Source organism: Theropithecus gelada, chromosome 12 (assembly GCF_003255815.1).
Source record: "Theropithecus gelada isolate Dixy chromosome 12, Tgel_1.0, whole genome shotgun sequence".
Taxonomy (NCBI): Eukaryota; Metazoa; Chordata; class Mammalia; order Primates; family Cercopithecidae; genus Theropithecus; species Theropithecus gelada.
The window spans coordinates 30,973,262-30,998,666 of NC_037680.1; the positions used below are offsets into that span (position 1 = coordinate 30,973,262).

The 25,405-nt window shown below is 39.2% G+C and overlaps 1 protein-coding gene across 8 annotated transcripts in view; it reads right to left on the reverse strand.

Moving 5' to 3' along the window:
• CACNB4 (calcium voltage-gated channel auxiliary subunit beta 4) overlaps positions 1-25,405 on the reverse strand; it is a 266,723-nt gene that overhangs the window by 19,589 nt on the left and 221,729 nt on the right. For 7 of the 8 annotated variants that reach the window (XM_025404344.1, XM_025404339.1, XM_025404340.1 and 4 more), the window contains 8 exons: positions 23,120-23,250; positions 19,293-19,369; positions 17,719-17,738; positions 17,415-17,495; positions 16,087-16,145; positions 7,560-7,669; positions 2,145-2,296; positions 367-462 (listed from right to left, as the gene is read on the reverse strand). In XM_025404344.1, coding sequence (XP_025260129.1) covers positions 367-462; positions 2,145-2,296; positions 7,560-7,669; positions 16,087-16,145; positions 17,415-17,495; positions 17,719-17,738; positions 19,293-19,369; positions 23,120-23,250 — 726 coding nt within the window. The remainder of the gene's footprint in view (positions 1-366; positions 463-2,144; positions 2,297-7,559; positions 7,670-16,086; positions 16,146-17,414; positions 17,496-17,718; positions 17,739-19,292; positions 19,370-23,119; positions 23,251-25,405) is intronic. The other variant, XM_025404347.1, reaches the window with a different exon arrangement.

The following is a 25,405-nucleotide window of genomic DNA, read 5'->3' on the forward strand; positions in this document are numbered from 1 at the left end:
GTTAAAGGAAGGTAAAATAGGTATGTTTTTTTTTGTTCTCTTCTTAAGCATATCCACATGACTGGAGGCTGAATGCTAAATGGTTTGCTGCATGTTTGCAAAGCAAACAAGGTAGCAGTGAGGAAAGCAGACCCCGGACACTAAGATCATTTCTTATTACAAGGCAAACACCATCCACAACTGGATGCTTGAATACAAGCAACATAACAGCAGCAGTTTGTTCCAAGAAATCTTTTAGATGACAACGTACCATCATCACCATCATTTTAGAATGAAAACGACAACACGAAAAAAAAACAAAAAAACAAAAAAACACCCTCTTCTAACAAGTCAAGAATGATGAAGACAAAAAATGATCATACTTACTGGGGGACATTGTGCAAGTTTATCAGCTGCCACCAGTTGAACATTCAAGTGTTTACTTTGTGACTTTCCTCTAGATTTAATCAACCGCTGTAAAACCTGATAGAAGAAGACATGAACCTCAGGTATTGTAGATGAGTTAAAAGAAAATCAAATAAGCCAGGATCTTTTTAATGGTCTGCTTGGCCCCGAGCATTATAAGAGAGGAAATGCAGTGTGAGAAATCATATATTTAAACCTGTAATGATGTCATCTGCTTACATTGGCTCTCAGTTCCATGGATTTGATATGTTCATCCTATTCCAACTCTGAGTGAAGTCTCAGTAGGAGCCTGAGTTCCCACCCTAGATTTTACCCAGAGATTTCAAAGAGAGCCCTGCAAAAATGGAGGAAGTGGACTGTACCAGGTCATTTATGTTAAGTAATACTTTAATATTATTCAGTTGAATAATGTTTTAGCTCACTATCTCCATGTCAGATAAATGTCAGAGTCATTTACATCTTTGGTTATTTTTGTCTCCAATTATTAATGGGACATTTCAGTTTAATTTTAAAATAATCAGACTATTCTGTGATTAGGGATCCAAGCAAAACATTTGTATTAGTATATCGCTACATGTAAACCAGTGATATATCTATGTCTTTTGGCTACCGCTGTTAACTGCATTTGGCCATATACTGCCATCTCCCATGGCCCTTCCCCTGCAAACAGTGTTAATCTATGAGCTCTATAATACCGCAGGACATAGGGTCTGGGAACTCCTGTTCTTGCACTTAAGCACACGACAGTGTCACGGGCAGTGGGAAGGGCTGAACTCTCCTGCACTGCAGTGAAGTGCTGGAATCCCCAGCAGTAATTTCAATTCACTCTACTGATTCTCAAAAGGTCCTAGTTTGCTCAGGATTCCCAAGTCCACTGCACCAAAGCAGTGTCTGCACAGGTAGATGGAAGGATAGGATCTCAGAAAATTTGGAGGAGAGTACAGCTTCTTTAGACATTCTCCGCCCATGAGAGGAGACTGCCATGCTGGTTGGCAGTTGAATTTGTATTTAGGCACCAAAATACACTAGGAGGCACAGAGAAGAAACTGATTATTAAGATGGTATTTCCCAAGGGCATCCATTTCACATTAACTTTTTAAGAACAATATCCTGTTTTTAAAATGAAAGAACATCCAAATCAAAGGAAACTAATTTGGGGCTATTTCACTTTTATTTTTATCTCCCACAGTGCCATAAAGATACAAAGCAAATTTCCCATTGTGCTTACCATGGAATAACTACATTCTTTCAAGAACTCAACCTAAGCATAAATCAGGGTCTATAATACTTCCATAGGAGATGTTTAAACAGTGATATTCTATTTTATATATGATCAATATAGATACCTTTTTTGATAAATATAGATGTACTCTCTCAACTAGGTACAGAGTATGGGTGACACAGGAATCAACAGTATCCAAGAAATTTACCAATACAGAATTCATAGTCTATGATAAGCCAGAGTCTACTTTTCCACATCTGTCTTCATGTTTTGTTTTTATTAAACACTTGTATAACTGTCTGGTTTGGGATCTACAATAGTAGCTTTTAGAAGAAATGAACTATTATATTCTCCACTATCTGAAAATTCATAGAATCTGTACACTGTGGAAAGATTTTAAATGTGCTTATTAATAATCAGCAAGATGTTCTCCTTGTCCACTAACAAAAAATCACAGAGCAAAGCACATTTTTAAAAGACGCGCTTCTAACCTTTAAGAGAGAAAGGACCTAATTACCTTTGGAGATGAGACTTTTACATGAACAATAATTGGTGCTAAGGAAGTCTTTATAAGTTGTGCTGGGTGATTGATGGTGTCTGCATCAAGAACGACCAGTTGCAAAGATCTTGCCAACTCAAAGATTCTTTCAATTTCACTTTGTACTTCCGCTAAAAGGAAAAATAATAAATAGATCCTGGTTATTGTTATGAATTAGTTCTTACATTAGAAAGATATAGTATATTTTCAGATATGTTGGTCTACATTACAAAATAAAATATTTTAAATTTTCACAGATGACTCTCAGACTTCTTCTAGTCAACATAATATTTAGCTGTTTATATACCTACGACAATTCTTTTATGTTGTTTTTGATTGTTGTTTTGTTCTAAAAAACTTTAATGTTAGCCATAGAAGCTGAAACCACATTTAGAAAACAACTGAAATATATGTGCAAAGCAACATCACATGGAAAGCAAATTACACTGAAATATTTCTATCAACAAAGTATATACTAATACTTTGTGGACATGCTTAAAAAAAAAAAAACCCACAACTCATCTGTTTTGACTGATATGCACATTTTTGTACCACTGGTTAACTGCTCTGAATCTATCCTTAAAGTTAATCATATTACTAAGTCTAGTTAGATTTAAGTATGAGAGCCAGTGTACCTGCTCTAAGGCATAATTAGCTTCAGTATTAAGAACAAAAAGTAAGGCCAATTATATTAAAATGCTGCAATGCATCTAGATGCAAATCTCTCTGGCTGGCTATAATAGCCAAGTGACCCAAATCTGTGCATGAGTCTAGTCAAATGAAAAATCTACTCTTTTCAAATGTCTGAAGCAATACAGTTTTTTTTTGTTTGTTTTTTGTTTTTTGTTTTTAAGGAAAACAGATAATCAATATAGGACATGGCTTTCTGAAATATAAAAAAAAATTTTATATATAGTTTATAAATTACCTGACTTATTGGATCATGCCCAAAGTCTGAATTATACTTGATTTTCAGAGAAATTAATTTGTTTTCATTTTTGAGATACGGTTTTACTCTGTTGCCTAGGCTGGAGTGCAGTGGCATGATCTTGGCTCACTGTAACCTCTACCTCCCAATTCATGTGATTCTTATACCTCAGCCTCCCACATAACTGGGATTATAGGCACACGCCACCATGCCCAGCTAACTTTTGCATTATTAGTAGAGGCGAGGTTTAGCCATATTGGCCAGGCTGGTCTTGAACTCTCGAACTCCTGATCTCAAGTGATGCACCCACCTTGGTCTCCCAAAGTGCTGGGACTACAGGCATGAGCCACTGTGCCCAGCTGATTTTGTTTTTTTATTTTTATTTTTTGGCTATAGATTTGACCAAACAATGCTGTAATTTGGTCCAAAGTACATAGAGTACACAAAACTATCTAATTTAAATTATTATTATTAATTTTTAGACAGGGTCTCACTCTGTGGCCCATGCTGGAGTACAGTCAAGGCTCACTGCAGCCTCAACTTTCTGGGCTCAAGTGATCCTCCCACCTCAGCTTGAAGAGTAGCTGGGACTACAGGTGGACATCACTGTGCCTGGCTAAATTTTTTGTTTTTTGTAGAGACAGGGTCTCACTAAGTTTCCCAGGTTGGCCTTGAACTCTGAAGTCCAAGCAATCCTCCTGCCTTGGCTTCCTGAAGTGTTGGCATCACAGGTGTAAGCCACTGTACCCGGCCTTAGATGATCCTAAAGATGGCCTAGGGAAAAGGTAATGTTGCTGTAACTACCCTCACTGAAAAGTGTTTGTGATTTGCTTTGCTTATTTAGTGTAAATTCAAGCTCACATTGCCCACCGAAAAATTCTCCCTTCCTTAACCAAAAGGATTGACAAGGTATGCAGGGTCAGGAATCCTCAAGACTATTATGAAAATCTATTTTCTCATGTTTTGCCTGATTGCATAAAATTCTTATTTCCCATAGAATCACTGAAGTTTAAGGCATGATCTGTATTAAAAAGGATGCATTTGAAGAGTCAACATATCACTTTTCAAGTTATCTAATACCAATGGCCTGAAAGACTTCACATTGCTTGGAAAGGGGACTAGCTTTCAGGATATTAATGAAAACAAAGTGGGCTTATTTGTCAAATTCTTCTGAAATCATATTCTACATTTGTTAGTAATGTAACATATTTGTCCCCTTTTTTCTCACACGTCAGAAAGTTTTAAAAGAAATGTTTCTTCAGAAGGAAGTTTGGAAAATAAAGTCAATTTTTACTGTAGTAAATTTCAGCCTCAGGATGTCAGGGTATGTTTTCCATTTGCTGTTTTCATTAAACTGTCACTGGCTTATGGGAGCTCCTGGCTAGGACTATATGTGAGCAAGCCTATGTTTTCTTAAGCCTCAAATATGAATACAATATTTTCGGAAGCAGCAAAAAGACATTGACGCGAACTGGACTGCCCTGGTACAAATAACCCTCAAGGCACTCTGAGTTTCTGTGTAAGTGACTCAGAAATACCTGAACCTTATTTACTCTGCACCAGCGGTGAGGTTAAGTGTGGTTTCTGCCAGGAGCAAGGGCAGCGATACCTACTGCTTAACCAACACAAAACTCTTAGGCCATGGGCACTTGGGCAGAAGAAGGGAGGTGCTTGGGCAGAACAAGCCAGGAGGGATGCTGGAGAAGGCCACATTAAATACTGGGGTGAGCCCAATGTTTGGATAATACGTATACAGAATGTAAATAAATACATTTTATCTGTGAGGCACATTTATCTATATAGCCATCTCTCTCTCTTTTTTTTTTTTTTTTAAAGATCTCAGCCAAACCAAACAATGTTGGCTACTTGGACTGATTCTCAGAGGGGTTCCAATGAAGGTTTCCTCATAATCCTATTCTAGTCAAATGGAGCCCTGGAGAGTCATGGACTACGATGCTAGAGGACCTCGATGAACACTTCTATAAACTGATCATGACTGATTTGGGCCCACCTCTCTCCAGGATCTCTGTCACAAATGATATTCCTTATACACACACCTGTTCATATTTCTCCCATGCTTAAAACACTTCAGTGGCTCCCCAGGCCCAAAGCAACATTTCCCAAAGTGAGTACTCTGGAACAATACTCTCATAAGATATCCTATGGGAAGAAGGGGGTTTTGTGCAAGGGATATATTGCATACCATACTAGCTTCTCTTTAGAATTTCAAACATGCATTACCCTTTACATCTTCAAGGCTCTAAGAGTCTTGCAGAGAAGAAACCTGTCAGTTTAATCCATCATTTCCAAATTTATTTGACAATGGAAAACATTCTGAATGTAACAACTATTACTATGTTGTAAAATTAACATTGCATGGGATCTATTTTGGAGATCTCTTTAGCAAGGCACATTAGAACCCCAACACATTGGCCTCGGTCTTTTTCAGTCTCTTCTGTTCCTCTCAAATCACACCCCCAACTTCCCTGTTCTAAGCATGCTATACACAAATCTACTTCTTTCTCAACAATACATTTTTGTTTACATGTCAATGTCTTTGTACACTCCTGCCTTGAAGAACCAGCTCAAATATAACTCCTGAGAAGTCTTCTCACACATCTCCTACCCCTTACTCTTCTTTATACCCCTAGCTCTTTGTTCATAATTCCACTGTCACATGTATTCTAACCATCTGTCCCTTCTGTCTCTTTGCCCACGGGTAAGACACTGTGTGTGGGATATGTCTGTATTTCCTAAGTCTAGTGTAATGCATGGCACATAACAAGTGTTCAATAAACATTTGATGAAGCAATCTACAAATGTGCATGAATAAGCACACAAATGGATCACATTGTGGTTATTATAATATTAACAGATTGCCATGAAATTAACTCCAATGGTTGTGGGTATATGACTTTAAAGAGTAAAGGTAAAAACCACGAGCTGAGATATACTTTGTTTCTTCTTGTTTACTCTAACTTGCCCCCCCATCCACCCCACTGACTCTGACAGCGGGTGACTGGATTGTAAGGATGACTTCAGTGAATACGGGTGAAGCCCTTGGCAGGTGTCAGTGGTTAAAGGAGTCAGACAACCTGGCTTAAGCTTTTAATTATCTTTTAGCCTCTCACCATACATTAGAAGAAGGAGTAGTTAAAAGCCAAAGACACTATAAGGAGTTACAAAATGGGTAGAAAACAGGAGAGCAGAGAATTGATGTTTATCTGAGAAATCCTCAACCTAACTTAATGTCCTTGTCACCCATGATATTTAACTTTAGTCATTACCTAATAGGATTCACCATCAACATTGCCATTGTACCTCCTCCAGGTCACAATACTGTGCCTTTGAGCATGCTTCCCTCTGCATGTGGAAGGCTCTAAATACAAGACTAAAGAAGGGACCACTAATCGCTGGGATCTTTCCCTCACAAGCACTGACCACTACTCTATTTGGTATGTTTCGTATTCCTTCACAAAGCAACCATCCAACAAACATTTATTAGCAATGATCATGTGCCAATCCCATGTCAGGAATATGCAGATAATACTTTGTACCTTCTTTACAAATTGTACAATCTTTGGCTCAAGGTCAGTGGGTTCTTAGTGTGATGTTAGGGCATGCACTCTGTCTTGGAAATCTTAATTTTGTTTAGTTTTCTATCATCTATAGAGCTAATTTCAACAGTTTAAAAAATGTAAGGCATGGAAGAGCCCTTTTTATCCTTCCTAGTTAAAACAAGTTGCCCTCAGAATATGAATGTAAAGAGAATCCTAGGAAGTCATGAGCGGACTACACCACCCTTGGCAATTGTGGAGACCATGAACAGGCTTTCCAGATGAACAATGTAATTCACCAGCACTATGGACTTGCTTCTGTGGGTGGTGATTCCATCCTCCACAGCCCTGTTCACCTATGGCTTGATGGAGCTACTCACTTACAGTCTTTTATTCTTCTCCATCATGGGGAATTTTAGGATGCTTTCCGACTGGTACCCCAGGAAAGACATGTTTAAAGTCCCTGCATGTTACTAATGGTCATTGCCATTTGCAACACCAAGAACACTGTTATCTAGCTTTTCTTCTAAAGATCTCAGGAGGCTGAACACCTCGTTTCCTTTCACGTCAGCTGTGACTCAGGTATGACAGATATCATTAGCCCCGTTGAGAAGCTGAGCAAAGTGGAGATGAGTGGTTTCATGTGGTTAGGCAGGCAAAGACTACGAGAGCCCATTGAGGATTCTTCCCACCAGACTAATTAGCTAACTGACTAAAGCTGAGAGACAGCAGGCTCTGGCTACTGCAAGACTCTGCTGCCTTCCTGCCATAGCTAGCATTCTCTTCAGGTATTCAGTGCTCCCGCCATTCAGAATGGGGAACAAATTGACAAAGACATTCACAAATGCACCATGTGTCAGCCCGGTCTGTAAGCACAGCTTGAAGAAGTACCACATTTGAACATCTTACCTAAGCTGGACCGGGTGTTCGAACGTTCAATTATTGCTCTCTTGCTGGGATTATTTAGGACAGACCTCTTAGCAAGAGAAATGTCAGCCGTCACTCTCGTTATTGATATCCTATGAATAGGAACACAGAACAGAACAAGCCAGTAAAAATGTTATGGGGCTCTCCAAGTGATTTAGAACCACAGTACTTAATAACCAATTTACATACTACAGGGGAACCGCAGTATAATAAACATTGGCCACAAGTGTTTTAAACAGGCTTTGGCTAGTATCAGAATGCAAGCAGAGCAGAATGGAGGAAGGTTTAAACTGTTTCACACACACACACAAAACCTACTCCATTAAAAATATTATTCGTCCATTATGGCCTGCCTTGCTGAATTCCCTTTATAATACACACCATACCAGGAAGGAGCCAAAACATATAAATAAACCATGCTCTTTCTAGGAAGCAGCAATACAATTTGCCACAATTCTTAGTTGATTTGCTCTTGAACAAGACCTTCAGGAACTACAAATGCTTTGCTCTGGGATTTAATGATGCTGGTCAAAGCTGGGAAACGCTCTTCATTTTGATTATCAAAGACAATCAACCAGTCTGTGGCTAAGTTGCATTCTTTTGTGATACACACGTGATTCTCCAGGGGCCCGAAGGGATACTTCATTTGTAAACATGTGAAAAAATGGTTTTATTTTTTCCGCATGCATAGGATTCTTCAGCATATTTGCATATGACTTTGAATGCATACGGCGGGCGGGCAGTCATAAGGCACTCTAGTTGAGAGCAATGTGAGTATCGTGCCAGGATTTGCTAAGTCAGAAAGTATCCTGCGGTCATGCAAGAATAAAGCAGGACCTGGCACAGTGGCTCACGCCTGTAATCCCAGCACTTTGGGAGGCCGACGTGGTTGGATCATTTGAGGTCAGAAGTTCAAGACCAGCCTGGCCAACAAGGTGAGACTCTGTCTCTACTAAAATACAAAAACTAGCCTAGTGTGGTGGCACATGCTTGTAGTCCCAGCTACTTGGGAGGCTGAGGTGGGGGAGGTCATTTGAGCCCGGGGGGCAGAGGCTGCAGTGAGCCAAGATCACGCCACTACCAATCCAGTCTGGGAGACAGAGTGAGACCTTGTCTCAAAAAAAAAGTGAAGAAGTAAAGACATTGCAAATAAATGCAGAGGGGCATCTATTTGCATATGATTTATCAAATGAGAACATCTGCAACTTAGAATTTAAATATTATTTTAAACTGAGATTGCACAATTTCCAATCATCTACCAGTAGAATTCAAAGTTTGCCTCTTTAAACCAGTTACTGTCACCATGGGCCTTTCTCCATTCTTATCTTCACAGCTTGGTTCCCAGAAAGGAGACAAGGAAAGTAGCACCCCTCCCCTTTTATACTCAGTACACCCATTCTCTTCTGTTTTCAAACTCTTTGGGGATTGAAGAAGGAAGGAGGGCAGAATTATCAACAATTACTGAATCATATGTCATCTCATACCTGTCTGGGGACAACACTGTCAGGAGACTGTACCTGATTTCAGTGACCTAAAGCCTTGGGGAGAATTTAAAATAGTCCTTTCCTCAGATGTTCGGAAATCATTCTTTAAAACAACAGTCTGTGCAAAAGTTCTGGTGCCATTTTAAGCAAAGTACTGCTTGCCTGTGTCATTATGTTTATATGCTGTAGGTTGTCAGGAAGTTTTCAATTCTTAATTTTTTAGAACTGTTAGACCCTAATAATTATTTGATGCATCTTCAAAATTGTCTCCCGCAGAAACCAAGAGTTTTTGCAGATACACCTCAGGGACTGTTCTGAGGACTAAAGGGAGGTTCAGTGGGCTCCAGCTTCACCATCCTCAGTGCCAGGTAAACACGCCTGCATTTCTGTTTTCTGCATTGGGGCTTTATATATGATTTCACTATAAAAAGCTGTTCAACTGCTAGAAAACACTGGTGTAACAACTTTTTCATTTTACCAAGAGGGAAACTGAGACACACACAGAAAGCTGCACATGGTTAGTTACAGCTCAGGTCTAAACCAGCCCCTGGGCATCGGGCCAGTGCCAAGTCACCTGACTCCACCATTCTCTTATAGTTCAGTGTTCTACAAGCCCGAATCTCCAGATGTCAGTCAAGTGGTCAAGCACGGATGCACAGTCAGTCTTGGCCTTGCTCTGAGATAGTAAGAATTTAAATCAAGTTGAGGTAGAGTAAACCCCACCTGACTTTCCATTACTCCAGTTGGCCACTGCAGCTTTCAGGCATGAAGTCTCATAGGCAGCTCCTTTCCTTTCCAGAATAGGGTTTGTGTGGTTTTATTTTTTTAATTTAATTTTCAGTTTTTGGTCAGAGTGTCGCTCTGTCACCCAGGCTGGAGGGCAGTGGTACAATCTTAGCTCACTGCAACCTCCACCTCCCACGTTCAAGCAATCCTCCTGCCTCAGCCTCCCAAGTAGCTGGGATTACAAGCATGTGCCACCACGCCCGGTTAATTTTTGTATTTTTACTAGAGACGAGGTTTCACCACATTGGCCAGGCTGGTCTCAAACTCCTGACCTCAGGTGATCTACCCACCTCAGCCTTCCAAAGTGCTGGGATTACAGGCGTGAGCCACCATGCCCGGCAATCTGTGTTTATTTTTGTGTTTTTGGGTTGCTGGTTTATTTGTTTTAAGAATGGAGCTGCTGGATAGAAACATACAGGCATGTTTCAGAGCAATCCAAATATATGATGAGAGACAAATGGGTAGGTTTAGGGACAGAATTCAACTTTCTAGACTAATGATTTTTGGAGGACCCAACAACCCAGAAAGTTGAATTCTATTCAGCTTAAGTGAAAAATCAAATTTTCTAGTTCTGTACAGACAAGAGACTCTTGGTTCTTCAAATCTGAAGAGATTAGCATCAGATCCACATTTACTTTTTCTGAGTTACAAAAGTACTTTTACAAAGCTATTTTCAAACACAGCCAAAGTTTGAAAAAATTCAGGAAAAAAATGCTTCATATGTTCCAAAACAGAGGGAAAGATGCGACAATAAAGGGTATGTTTTCTCATTTTATTTGCTAATGCAAGTTAGTTTGCTAATACAAGTTATTTATTAATAAAAATACACATGCATAAAACAGAGCTCAGAAGAAGACAGGCCTAGCCCTAGAAAACCTTCAGTAAGACAAAATAGGAGTTTCTCTTTTCTATGCAAAGATGCTGACTATTATCAAAATCAGACACCAAACCCAAAATTCTTTTTTGTAAAAGGCTCTCCAGAAAAGCAATCACATTCACAACTGAATACTATCTAGCTTATATACTATTTTTAACTTAAAGTAGTATCCTTTCTACTTCTTTTCCTGCTATCCTGAGACCCCCTAGTCTCAGCATTCCTATGTACCTTGTTCAATAAACATCTCTAAAAAGTTCCCTTGGAAAACTTCCTGTGACTTGCTGTTAGTAGTTACTGGCCAGTAGGTAAAAGACTAATAGGAGTTTAGTTCCCCAGCAGACTGGATGTAGCAGCAAATGTTCCTGAAAACTAGCAAACATCATTCCCTAAATAGAGTAAATCTGAACCCCCATTGTTGCTTATTTCCACTTTAGAATTCATCCTAACTGCTGCAATCCATCATGAGCTGTATTAGTTTTCTGTGATTTTCTGTGGAAAGATATTGTTTTCAGTTATAACACATTCATTAAAAAATAATCTGCATTTCCACGCTGGTAACATAACAGCTGTAAGATCTGTCTGTATTCCATCCTTGCTACATCCAATATGCAGCCCAGACAGTATAATAATTTTGGAAAACTTCTAGTATTAGTAGGGAAAAGTGTTCCAAAGAATGGAACAGTGCACTTACAGGAGAACTGAAACACACAGGAAGACCTGAGTATCTTCCTGGATCTTTCTCCTGGTAGTTGCATGAGTCATTCTATCTTTTGACCTCAGTATCCTAATCAATAAAATGGTAATAGTAGCTTTGCCATAACTATCTCATGGGATTGCCACTAAGAGCAAATAAGGTTATATATAAAAGTGCATTCTTAAATAATTATTCATAGTGTCCTCTGTTAATAAAAACATATATAATGTACACAAGGCAAACAATTATTAGAGATTTAAAGACTTGAAGGAGATAGTTTCCTTATATCCTACTCTCAAAAGTGGGCAGTCTACCATGAACTCTCTCATTCCCAGAGTCTGTGAAATGTGGGTGAGAGAATCAGGTCAGATATGTTGTACTCAAACTACTAATTTAAATATTCAAGTTTGACACTGAAGTGTTCAATTAATTATTACTGGTGTTTGAGTGGCTGTTTATGAGTCTGCATTTGAATAGAGAACAGTAGGAAGAATGCATAGAAGAATGAAATTGATTATGAAACAGAAGTTGTGGCTGTTCTTTTACCATTTGTTGACTGCAATTAGAAATTATCTTCATTCTTATACGGCTTGGTTGCCTTGTGATAGCACCAATTATTCCCATTTCCTTTTATTAATAAGTACTATCTCTTTGAGTCTCCCTAAGTTGTATGTTTAGCTTCTTTTCTTTCAAATTCTTTCTCAAGCCTATTTTTCCCTTTATGTGTTCTTTGGCTAAAAGCATCCTTTAGCTTGAGATCTTATCTGTGTAGATTACATGATGTTCATCTAAGATTTTTGGCCATGATCATTATCAGTTACAAATTGACCAATAAATGTCATAGAGTTGATCTGATCCAGTTGTCAAAAGCCTAAAGTAACAACTTTTGGGAGGATTTGAAATGACTGGCATAGGTCAACAAACTGCAACTGGTTTGACTGCTTGCTGTTCAGCCTGTGAATGGTAGATTAAGCCAGCTGAACAAACCTCATCCAAACGGGTAATCCCCAATGAATATTTGTGGTGTGAAATGAAGAGAGAAGCTCCATGCCCATTGTGTATCCGCTGTGTCCTCGTCAGCACAGGAATCATTGCTCCATGTGGATATTCACAAATACAGAGGGCACTCAGGAACTATTTAGTATCGTGTTTTTCTTTTTCTTTATGAGACAGAGTTTCGCTCCTGTTGCCCAGGCTGGAGTGCAATAGCACGATCTCGGCTCACCGTGTAACCTCCGCCTCCCAGGTTCAAGCGATTTTCCTGCCTCAGCCTCTTGAGTAGCTGGAATTACAGGCATACGCCACCACGCCCGGCTAATTTTGTATTTTTAGTAGAGAAGGGGTTTCTCCATGTTGGTCAGGCTGGTCTCGAACTCCCGACCTCAGTTGATCTGCCCACCTCGGCCCCGCACAGTGCTGGAATTACAGGCATGAGCCACTGCGCCCGGCCTAGTATTCTGTTTTTCTTACATGTATCACAGTTAGGCCCCACAATAGCAGCTATAGCAATAAAATTGTATAATAAGTAGCTCTAAACTGACTCAAATAATTTCTAAGGTATCAAAAAAATCCCAAGTTTATGATTCTGCAATAGTCAAACAGTTGGACTTTCATCCAATTTGTTGAATTATTTTCTACTAAGATCTGAAAAGCAGATGAAAGAAGAAAGCCTCATAGCCAACAGATCCCTTCTTTGCACTTTCCGAAAAATAATAGGACTTTCTCCTATTTTGTCTAACGCACTGCATTCATAGCCCATGAAACACAGAGTAGGTTTCCATTAGAACGTATTGTTTATGCCGTGTCACTGTGCTAAAACCTTCCTTGTCATTGTTCTCTTGGCTGGTTTCAATTAAAGACTATTTGTTTTCTTCTCTCTTTGTATCAATTGGTAAAACATAATGCAGCACAATGTTATAGCTCAAAATCTAACAATATTCCCACGAAGAAGACATGTCAGAGTCAGTGTGACGCTACCAGCGAATTTCTTCTTTCTTATCAAAGTCTCCACATACACTCAGTCAAGGAACTCATTATTGTTCATCCTGCTGCCTGGCCTCTTAATATTTGAAATCAAGTCCATTCTCTCACCCCTCACCCCTTTAATATTTACCTATCTTTCTCCAGCCCTGCTGGAGAAATACATCAGATTTCTCCAGGGCTAAGTCTCTCTCTTCAGCTATTACTTTTGCTGCTGCTGGGCTCTTCCTCTAGACCCTCTGCCATGTCATCAGATCCCATGAATACTTGAGATTGAAATTTGCATTCAATTTCTATTAAAACCAACTTCAATAGTACAGTAATGGATGCAGACAATTCTACTTGATTCAGGACAAATCTCTGCTGTTACAATTAAATAAATTCCCTTTTTGTGGGCCTCAGGATTGAGGAAGAACATCAGATTCTTCATTCTTGAAGGCAAACCTTTAACAACGCTGTCATGTATCAGTATGTTATAGACCAAAATAATCTAATGCAAACGTAGGCTGTCTTATGGGAAGGGATTTGCTCAGATAGGGCTGTTATGGGGCCAGTGGATTCGGCACTGCTCAGAACTGCCTTAGGTAACAGCTCCACAGGTTAAAACCATGTGACTCCATACATATCTGAAGGAACCGTGCATGTGCACCCAAGAACACAGAAGACTGGGCTAGGCATGCTGGCTGCCTTCAATCCACAGGGACCTGCATGAGGGTTAGGGTTAAGGCCAGAGCATCAGACAGCAGGACCAAGACCAACCCTATTAAGTTACAAAGTCAAAGTTCAGCTGTTTCTTTGCAATGCTTTTTAGAAAGTGAATTCCCAATAGCCAAAAATTTCAAACGGAAGCAGGTTATCTATCTGATTGTGGTTGTTGGAGAAGGGAGATTAGTCTAAAAGACATTTTATGTATCCTTCCAACTCCAATGCTCTAGGATTCAGGGCTTTTAACTTATTTTATTTGAAACTACTTCATTATCTGCCTATTTCCTTTTTAAAGAGAGTGAAATGGAATAAATACATCTTTCTTATTAAGCCCTTGTCCAGTAGATGAATGTGACGAAGGCTATTACTGGTTCAACAAATTCTATCTTCTCTTCCTCCTGGACTGCAAGAGTGCCTCCGCTGCAATAAGTATGACTACATAACCAAGTTCTAACCAGTGAAATGTGAGTAATAACGTGCTCTATCTCCAGGCCCAGCAAGCTGACTAGAGACATCATACCTGGGCTAAGGGCCCCAAATGACAGAGGGAACAAACTTTCTGCCCAATTCTCCCCTCCCCCAACTCCATCCTCCCTCCCAGCCAAGGAACACCTGCCTCAGACTGTTAAGTGAGCAATAATAAGTTTCCATTGTGTTTGAATCACTACACATTTTGGGGTCTATTTATTAAGGCAGCCTGACCTACATACTAATGTACCTAGAAGTATTCTTATTTCTTAAACAAAATCTCAGTTTACTTTCTTTCTATATAGTTCTAGAAACTAATGAATATTTTACCCAATTATCCAGAAAGCTTTTAACAAATGCATACAATTTATATTTAAAGCAATACCATGTTTGTTTTTATTATTAATGTACCAATTTATTACACTTTATCTGAATTTTTTTTACATTTTAAAATTATTTTGTGCATTTAGCGCATTCTCATAATTTAGCAAAGAGAAAGTGAGTGGCTTAATTACTGCCTTCAAAAATAAAGAATGTGATGTTCTTCCGCTATCCTACAGTAATAAATTGGATGCATTTGCCCATACTTTTTGATGCACACTATTTAAATTTTCCACATTTCTGATAAATCTTCAGGTTTTTTCATGTGGTTATTTTTACATGGACTGTATTCTGCATATGAAAGAGCTTAATATTTAGAATTGAGTCATTACAGGCTTTTTACCATTCTCTGCAAAACAGAGAAACTTTCTCTAGATATTTTTCACAAAACTTAAATGACAAAATTATTTAATGGCTAATGTCTGAGCCATATTGTTGATGGATCATAGTAAGATACATTAAAAAATAGATCAATAAAATAACAGGAAATTTCTAATAAAAGCAAACCCTCAACTATAATAAATATCCATATAAGTACTATTCCCTACAAAATGATCACTTTGGGAGGCTTATGATTAAAAGAATTCTCACTCACTTCGTTTGAGAAAATTCAGTACTTGATATTTATACTTTCATATGACACACATACACATACACACACACACTGCTATACACACACACTGCTATTTATACTTTCATATGACACACACACACACACACACACTGCTATACACACACACTGCTATTTATACTTTCATATACACACACACACACACCAAATACTGCCTAGCTTGACCAGCAAGCCACTATACTCATCAGAAATAATATATATTTTAATTAATTTTTTAATAAAAACCATTTGGTATCAAATTATTAATAACTGAGAAAATAAAGACATATACATTTAAATAAAACAGATGGCTTAGTTTTCTTCTCCTGGTCCTTTCTTCATTGGGGACTCAATGTTATACTTCATATTTTCAGAGTTCTTTTATTATACTCTTCCCAAGAATACTGAGTTAACTTTTACCTAGAGAACTTCTGAAATCTCTGGAAACATACATCTACAATTCAATTTATCATACAAGTTTGGTTAAAGGAAAATAAAAATACAAAAACATCTATATTTCTCACCTCCCATCAAACCTGTGCTTCAGGAAATCAAAGAGGGCTTTCTGCATCATGTCTGTTACCTTTGCAGAGGTGAGAAAAAAAGAATGAGGCAAACACATGCAGAGAGAGAGAGAGAGAGAGAAGTCAAAAGTGAGAGAGGAGGGAGGGAAGGGCACTATGAGCCAAGACCTTATTGCAGCCAGTCGTCTCCTGGGGGGAAGTTACCATGGAAGGTGTTTTTCATGCTTAACCATGTGCAATTGCTAATTTCCACCCCCCTTGGTTCTCCTCCAGGGTGTTGAGGAACAAACCAGCAGTGTTCACCGGACCCTCTTCCCTCTTCCCTCGTTAGGGGATAGAACTGCTGCCAGGAGACAACAGGCTGGCTTTGTATACAGGTGCCGGGCATCCTTGGCACGCCTGAGCTGTGCCTGCCTCCAGTGAGGAGCAGCTAGAGAATTGAGGCCAGCACTGGACTCAGCCTTCCTGCTAGTTTGTGCGTGTTGGAGGAAATTCTCCATGCCCATGGCTGGATTTTTGTAGACCACTCCTCCTGCTCATCCCTCTGACATTTCCAACTCAGAGAAAGACAAGAGAGAAAGAGAGGGGGAGAGAGCAAGGATTCTTAGATCTGCCTGAAAGAGATTCATTAATTCATTCAGCAAATTGTGTACTGAGTGCCTACTATGTGCCACACATTGTCCTAGCTCGATGGGAATGGTGTCCTGGAGGCTGCTCACCTTCAGAGTTTAAATGTCATATCTACCTATTTTTTAATCCATGCTAGCACAAAGTCAAAACAAACATCTGAAACAAAGTCTCTACTCTTTTCCTTGTCACATGGTTTTGTTTAATCTCCAAAGTTTAAAAATGTGTCCTTTAAAATAAACAAGCAGAGAAGGATTTGGTGGCATATGCCATCATCTTAAAACCCCAGCAGGGTGAACTCTGTTTGGGCTTTAAAAGTTTGGGTTTGCTGGAAGATTGATTGTTTGTCCTCTTGTGCTGTTCATTGTCTATTACTTTTAATAATGAGAATGGTCAAGACAGATAAAGTCCTTTTCTTTGCATTTAATGCACAGCAAATCTTTGACCAGATCTTCCCATTGTAAATATTTTGAGAGACGTATTTCTAAACAATGTAATACATAAAAGATGAGAAGTGTCCAAGAGAGGAAAGAAAGGGCAAAGGGCCTTGTGAGCCCCACACAGTACCCCCTGCCTTCCCATGCTGAGCACTGGCTTCCATCAGGACCCACGTGGAAACAGACCCTTGAGGAGCAAGCGGCAACACGACCGTCTCCTGGGCGCTCGATCAAGAACTGAAGAGTAACAGATGATATTTGTACCTCATAACCTTTCAGTGACGGCCCCACTAACACCACCGGACGCATTGATGGCACAACATCGTAAGGAGGAATGTGCTCCGTCTGAAAAAGAGGATTCGACACGTGTGACAAGGTGAGGTTGAGCATGCCTCTCCACAGTCACAACATTCATAATGCTCAGGTCAAACGACAAATGATTATCAAAGTCCCCAGCGAGGAGGCTCTTCCCTTATTTTACAGCCACTTTGGGTCACTGAAATGGAGCACTGCAGGCATGTACGTATAGGAACCTTAACAGTAGATTTAAAAAGGAAACACAACTTACCACTTTTTGCTTCTGTTTTGCTAAAAGACAATAACGAGAGCCATATCAAAATATGTAATCTCTGCAAATGACAGTACATGAGTTTAAAAGATGGAAGAATGTACCCATTTGCCCCTATAATTATCTTCACCACTTTCCTATCACCCACTTTGGAGAACCTGCTTTACGATTTCATTCTGGACATGTCAATGTTGAAGACGTATGAAAAACAGACAGCCCCTTCCCTGGTACAAACGACCTTATATCCTGACTTCCCATTGGGTGGGAATTGGGTACAGGAGTTGAGAACAACACTGGAAGTTCCGGGCCAGCCTTCACCATGGGTTGTTCCCGTGCTGAACACAGCACAGTGTTGCTGGGAACAAGTTGGACAAATGCAATTTCATAAAAGGAAACAGAATAACCACTTGGGCAAAAATGACTAGTGCCTCAATCACTAGTTATGTTTATATTTGTAACTCATAATTCTGCACCCCCTTGGGCATTTTTGCCCATTTTCTACAATATTGGCACATTTTTCCTACTATGTTGCTTTTAAATTTCAAATACATTTATAACCAGTTATTCCTCAGATAAACTTATAACCAGTTTTTCCTGTTCTTTCCTGTTTGTAATAGCTAAAGTCTGCAATGTCCTGAATGTCCAATAAATGGGAACAAAGCAAAATATACTCAATAACTGATTTAAAGCAATTCTGTGGACATCCAAGCAGGTCCAGTCTAGTTGCGTACAGCTCAGAAACCTGGTTTGGTTCAGTGTCCTGTAGATGAGAGGGCTTCACATGCACAAGGACCCAAACACTTAGAACCATTCCAGAACCAATCCAGTTGCCTCCAGTTTTGGTAGGCCAGAATAGGGCCTTGGACTTACCTTTCCAAATTGATAATACAATTGGAATTGGTAATTAGGGCACTGGATGCCCTAATGCAACAGTTCTAGGCCGGAATGAAATTAGCCTATAGGAGTCAGGGAATGTGGTAGAAGAAAAATTCCTACATGAAGACCTCCATAGTTTCCAAATGCATCACAACTCCCAATTAGGCCACCATTGTCTCTTCATTACCATGAATTCCAGGGCTTGGCTGTCTGCTGTCCAAATGGAAATGAGGCTGTCCCTCATTTGGGCCCTGCCTGACTCTCTGCTTCAACCCTCCCAGCTCAGGCTGTACCAATACATCCTGAAGTTCCACATGGAGACTGAAAACAGGGCATTTTCTTGAGAGTCTGCTTCACTTTGTTTCCTTTTTTTATTGTTACTCACCATCTTAAAGTCTGTCCGTTTCTTAGGTAAAATAATGAATTTTTTGAATATCAGTTTACACAATGGACAGTTATTAACTCGGGGGGGTAAATAAGATTTTTCAAAATTATATTCTAACGACGTGAATTTTTTAGTACCATTTTAAATCAAATCAAATTACCATAGAAAACAAATGAGAAATGAAATATTAATTAGAAAAACCTTTAAATTAAGCCTTCAAATTGTTTCCAAATTAGCAAAAATACTTGCACGTGTGTTCAAATATTTTAAAAAGGAATACAGTCTATGAATAAGAGTTAACTAAAACCCTCACCTGTTGATGTGGGAGTTGCTCGAAATGTCCCAGATACCATTTCTCCAAGACTTGAAGAAGAATTTCCACTTGATTTCCTAGGATATAGAAAAGGAACTAAAGACTCCCCAGATTCTTTGAAAATAGAACTTGAGAGTACAAAGCTTTCTTTGGCCCTCATCCTATTAAATAATTCAAAACACACCAAATTCTGCTATAAAGAACTTCAAGAATCTGTCCAAATGTTTTCTTTGACCTCATTTCTAAGAGAATGTGGAGAACTAGTTAAGACCTGAAATATTTTGCAAAAGCATCTCTTCTACTTAGTCAACGCGGAAATCAGGCAAAACCGTCACTGACGGGAATGTTCTTATGAACTGCTTGTTAACCTAACACCAGGCACCAATGTGCCAGTCAGATGTCAAACACAGCTCAAAACAAGCAGTAAGACCCGGAGAAACCATTTCTTCTTACAAGATGATTACGTGGCCATCAGAGTTAAGAACTGATTATAGGGAATTGGTCACAGAAAATATTATTTATTTGAATGGAAGATCCTCAACTCTGGTCTCCTCAGGTGTGCTCTGGAAGCTTCCCTGAAGCCCACAGATGCCATCAGGAGCTGCCACCTTCCTACTTCCCCAGTGCCCTTCTCTTTTAGTCCTTAAGAGTATGGTCCCTATAGTCAGAAAAATCTCTCTCTCCTCTTAGCTCTGCCACTTACTAGTTGTGGGACTGTGGCACATCATAATGTCTTTGAGCCTTAGGTTCCCCACCTATAGAAGGAGATGCTACACCTCACATGGTTGGTATAAAGATCAAACAAAATCATGTCTGTGAGCTCTTGGCTTTACTATTTGTGACTGCCACGAGGTAAGTTTTTAGTTTAAAAGTATATACAGTCAGCCGGGGGCGGTGGCTCACAGCTGTAATCCCAGCCCACTTTGGGAGACCAAGGTGGGCGGATCACCTGAGGTGGGCGGATCACCTGAGGTCGGAAGTTCCAGATCAGCCTGGCCAACATGGTGAAACCCCCATCTCTACTAAAAATGCAAAACTGAGCCAGGCATGGTGGCAGGCACCTGTAATGCCAGCTATTCCAGAGGCTGAGGCATGAGAATTGCTTGAACCTGGGAGGCGGAGGTTGCAGTGAGGCGATATTGTGCCACTGCACTCCAGCCTGGGTGACACAGCAAGACTCTGTCTCAGGAAAAAAAAAAAAAAATTATATACTGTTATGAGAGGCTTAACAATGGGGATATCCTCTGAGGAATGTGTCACTAGGCAATTTCGTTGCTGTGTGAGCACTGTAGAGCGTCTTACACAAACCTAGATGGTACAGCGTACTCCATTGCTCCTGGGCTACAAACCTGTATAGGATGTTACTATACTGAACACTGTAGATGACTCTAACACAGTGGTTAGTATTTGTGTATCTAAACCTAGAAAAGATACAATAAAAATACGGTATTATAATCTTATGGGACCACCACCATATGTGTGATCATCTTTGACAAAAATGTTATTTGGCCAATAACTGTAATAATTAACAAATAATAAAACTCTTAAAATGATAATAATTCAGTTATTTTATACAACAAATATTGATTGTACATCCCTGTTTTAGAAAGTAAAAATATAACAGTGGCATTGGGGAGACAAAATCCTTTCCCTTATTGAGTCATATACTAGTAGGACATATCAGTACAGGTTGAATATCCCTTATCCAAAATGCTTGGAAGCAGAAATGTTTTGGATTTCCATTGTTTTCAGATTTTGGAAATTCGCACTATATACTTACTAGCTGAACATCCCTAATCCAAATGTCTGAAATCTAAAATGCTCTGATGAGCATCTCCTTCGAGCATCATGTCAGTCCTCAAAAAGTTTTGAATTTTGGAGCATTCTGGAGTTCAGCTTTTCAGATTATAGATGCTCAGCTTGTACCAAACAAGATAAATAGGTAAACATATAATATTTCTGAGAGTAATAAGTGTAACAGAGAAAACTAAGTCAGGGAAAGGATGGGACTTACAGGGAAGGGGAGTGAATACAATTTTAAATACAGTTGGCAGGAAAGGGGTCACTGAAAGGGTGACATCTAACAAAGATATAAAGCAGATGGAGTGGCCTGGTGAAAGTGTGAAGAGAAAGGTTCCAGTAAGAAAAAACAGCAAATGCAAAGACCCCAAGACAGGAAAACATGCTCCCCATGTGTCTAAAAAGAAGCATGGAAGACAAACAGTTTAGAAAAAAAGGGATGATATGGTTTGGATCTGTGTCCGCAGGAAATCTCATGTTGAGATGTAATCCCCAGTGTTGGAGGTGGGGCCTGGTGAGAGGTGATTGGACCATGGGGGCAGTCCCTGATGAATGGTTTGGCACCATCTCCTGGTGCTGTTCCTGGGACAGTGAGTGAGTTACAGTGAGATCTGATTGTTTAAAAGTGTGTGGCACCTCCCTGTCTCTTCCTCCTGCTCCAGTCATGTAAGACACCTGCTCCTGCTTTGCCTTCTGCTACCAGTAAAAGCTCCCTAAGACCTCCCCAGAAGCAGATGCTGCCATGCTTCCTGTACAGTCTACAGAACCGTGACAATTAAAGCTCTTTTATTCATAAGTTATCCAGTTTTATAGAAGTGTGAGAACAGGCCGGGTGCGGTGGCTCACACCTGTAATCCCAACACTTTGGGAGGCCGAGGCAGGCAAATCACAAGGTCAAGAGTTCGAGACCAGCCTGACCAACATGGTGAAACCCCACCTCTACCAAAAATACAAAAATTAGCCAGGCATGGTGCGCACTGGTAACCCCAGCTACTCAGGAGGCTGAGTCAGGAGAATTGCTTGAACCTGGGAGGCAGAGGTTGAAGTGAGCCAAAATTGCGCCACTGCTCTCCAGCCTAGGTGACAGAGCAAGACTCTGTCTAAGAAAAAAAAAAAAAGAAGTGTGAGAACAGACTAATACAAGAGACAAGAAGGATTAATATTAATAATAGTATTGGCAAGTTATATGCTAAAAAAGATCGATAATTAAAAGTGGGGTAACTATACTTTTGTGATCTCCTATTACTGTTGGAGCAGTTCTTATTATGACAAAAGTGGGCGCCCAAAGAACACAGGAGTTTTTTGAAATAGAAAAGCGTTCAACAGAAAACAGAGGTTGAGGGTCAAGAGAAAGAGCTGCTTCTATTTTAGAGCTTTCAAAAAATTGTAACACATATGAAATCAAGGCTTCAGTGCAGGCTGCGACACGGTACCTGCAGACTCAGGATGAATTGGTTTCTCTTCTCTCAAGCTGTGCTTGTGTTCCTGGGGCCTTTAAATACCTGCACTCTGAGATCTACATGGCTACTTGAGTGGTTCACTATAAAGGTTGTTTCACCTGAAGCTGTCTTCACCCAAATACCAGGGGAAAAGAGATGCCACAAAAAGCCTGGGGTGGAGAAGGTACTGTCAGTGCCGGGACCTGCACGTACCATCACATTATGTGCCCGCTTAAGGGAGAGTCTGTAAGTGAACCAAGAGGAGCCATAATGCTGGTTCAGGTCAGCTCCCACTCACTGTGTGGAGAAAGAATGCCCGAAGTGACTCTCCTAGAGGAAAGCCTGGGTTCCAAGGAGGGCTTGCTGAGGCCACAGAAAACAGTCTTTGCCATGGAATTCATATGGTCTCCAGTGGTGTTAGGCTTCAGCATGCACAGAAGGTAGAGAACTATCTGAAACTCTTCTGTGTCAATTTCAAAACACCTTGCACACAGCAAAGTATCTTCTACTTTGACAGCATACACTCTTGAAAATATCACCCAATTTTCTGACCAAAAAAAAAAGTGCATAGAAAAGATGGGAACGTACCCTCCGTGAAAACGTCCTCTTTTTTGTTCTTGCTGAATCCGTATGTTCTCCAATCTGAGTGGACTTGGAATGAAGCCAATTTCACAGCCCTCTTTCACCAGCCTTCCTATCCACCAATCATTGTTATATTTCTGGAATTCAGAAATAAAATTGCTATCAATAGTAATTCACTAATCTTCACGTTGTTTATGAATCTTAGGGGACAAGAAGAATAAAATGCCATTTATACGATATGATATTATACTATATTTTATATAAACTATATTTTATATGTATATGTATACTATATTTTATATAAATTATATTTTATATGTATGTGTATACTATATTGTATACACCATACTATATACCATATTTATATAAACTATACTCTCATAGTATACTATACTTTATTTTATATAAACTATATTGTATATGTATATGTGCATATGTCTATATATCTATACTGTTTTATATAAACTATATTGTATATGTATATATGTGTGTATATATACCTGTACTATATTTTATATAAACTATATTGTGTGTGTATATATATGTGTGTGTGTGTATATATATCTCTCTATATATCTGAGGTAGATTCATAGACTAAAGCAGGGTTCTGCAAACTTTTTCTGTAAAGGGCCAAGTAGTAAATATTTTAGGCTCTGCCGACCATGTGGTCTCTGTTACAATCAGTTGATGCTGTCCTTGTGTGAAAGCAGCCACAGGCAAACATCAACAAGTGAGCATGGCTCTGTTTCAATAAAACTTTTCTTTACAAAAAAGGCAGTGGGTCAGACTGGACCTGTGGGCTATAGTTTGTGAACCCCTGGACTAATGTCTGGTCCTAACCTTTGGATTCTTTGGGTCTTTGTCAAGAAGCTCTAACCAATTCTTTATTTATTTATTTATTTATTTATTTATTTATTTATTTATTATTATTATTATACTTTAATTTATTTTATTATTTTATTATTTTATTTATTATTAACTAATTCTTAAAGAACATATTTCACAAGGATAAATATGCACCAATGTAATTGGGACTCTGGAAGGCAAGACAGATATGTCTGATATGAAATACATTTAATAGTCCATAATTTGTCAAAAGCTTTCAGGTAAAAACTCCATGATACTATCTGTAGTGTAATCTCACCAGGGAAGAGTCATGATCTTTCAAATATAGATTTGCAAATTAATGTCCAACTTACTACTTGAAGAAAAAGATGCCTACTCTTACAAAGTCTGAGCATATTACATATTTGTATGTGAAATTTTGCAAGTAATTTCCAAACGCTCTGAAGCCCAAGGGGAACTCCAGAATTTCCATTTAAGTTAAGTTCCATAACATGTAAACTCAAGACCCAAGTCTATGCAAAGGCTTCAACCAGTGTGGGGTGAGAGTCTGTCAATGTGGGCTTATTTGGTGGATCAGTAAAATTGCATTTCTAACTATACATTTGCTGAATTATAGAGCAGAAAGCAATTTAGTTCAAGCTCCCTGCCTCAAGGAAAGGTTTCTGCTAGGTCACTTCTACAAAATAGGTATCAGCTCTATTGTTTAAACTCTCCGGAGATGATTCTAAAAACTTCCTTTACTGTTTTTATCAGTGTTGGGCAAGACAATTCTCTCCTACTTTGACCCAAAACATATATATTTATAAACACATATATTTTTTTCAAAATGTAACAATGATATGTAGTTTGTTTTGCTGAGCTCATAGAAAAGTGAAATATATATATGTGTGTGTGTATATATGTGATTCTGATACATTATGAAGGAGGAATGGAAGGTTTCATTGAATTATCATAGCATGAAGTTCTGGGTAAACTTTAAGTTATTCTGAGTAACAGCTTTACACTCATGAGAAATGTGGTCTGGTAAGAATTTGGCCTTTGTTAGGCACACAGCTTCTCCATGCATATTATATGAGTGGCATATAGTATACTGCATTGAAATAAATGTAAATTGAGGGCTGGGCATGGTGGCACATTCCTGTAATCCCAGCATTTTCAAAGGCTGAGGTAGAAGGATCAGTTGAGGCTAGGAGTTTGTGGTCAGTCAGGGCAACATAGCAAGACCCCATCTACACACACACAGACACACACACACACAATTAGCTGGGTGTAGTAGTGTGCCTGTAGTCCTAGTGTACTACACAATTAGCTAGTGTAGTGTACTACACTATTAGCTAGCTATGCAATTAGCTAGTGTAGTGTACTACACTATTAGCTAGTGTAGTAGTGTACTACTAATTACCTAGTGTACTACACAATTAGCTAGTGTAGTGCACTATACTACAC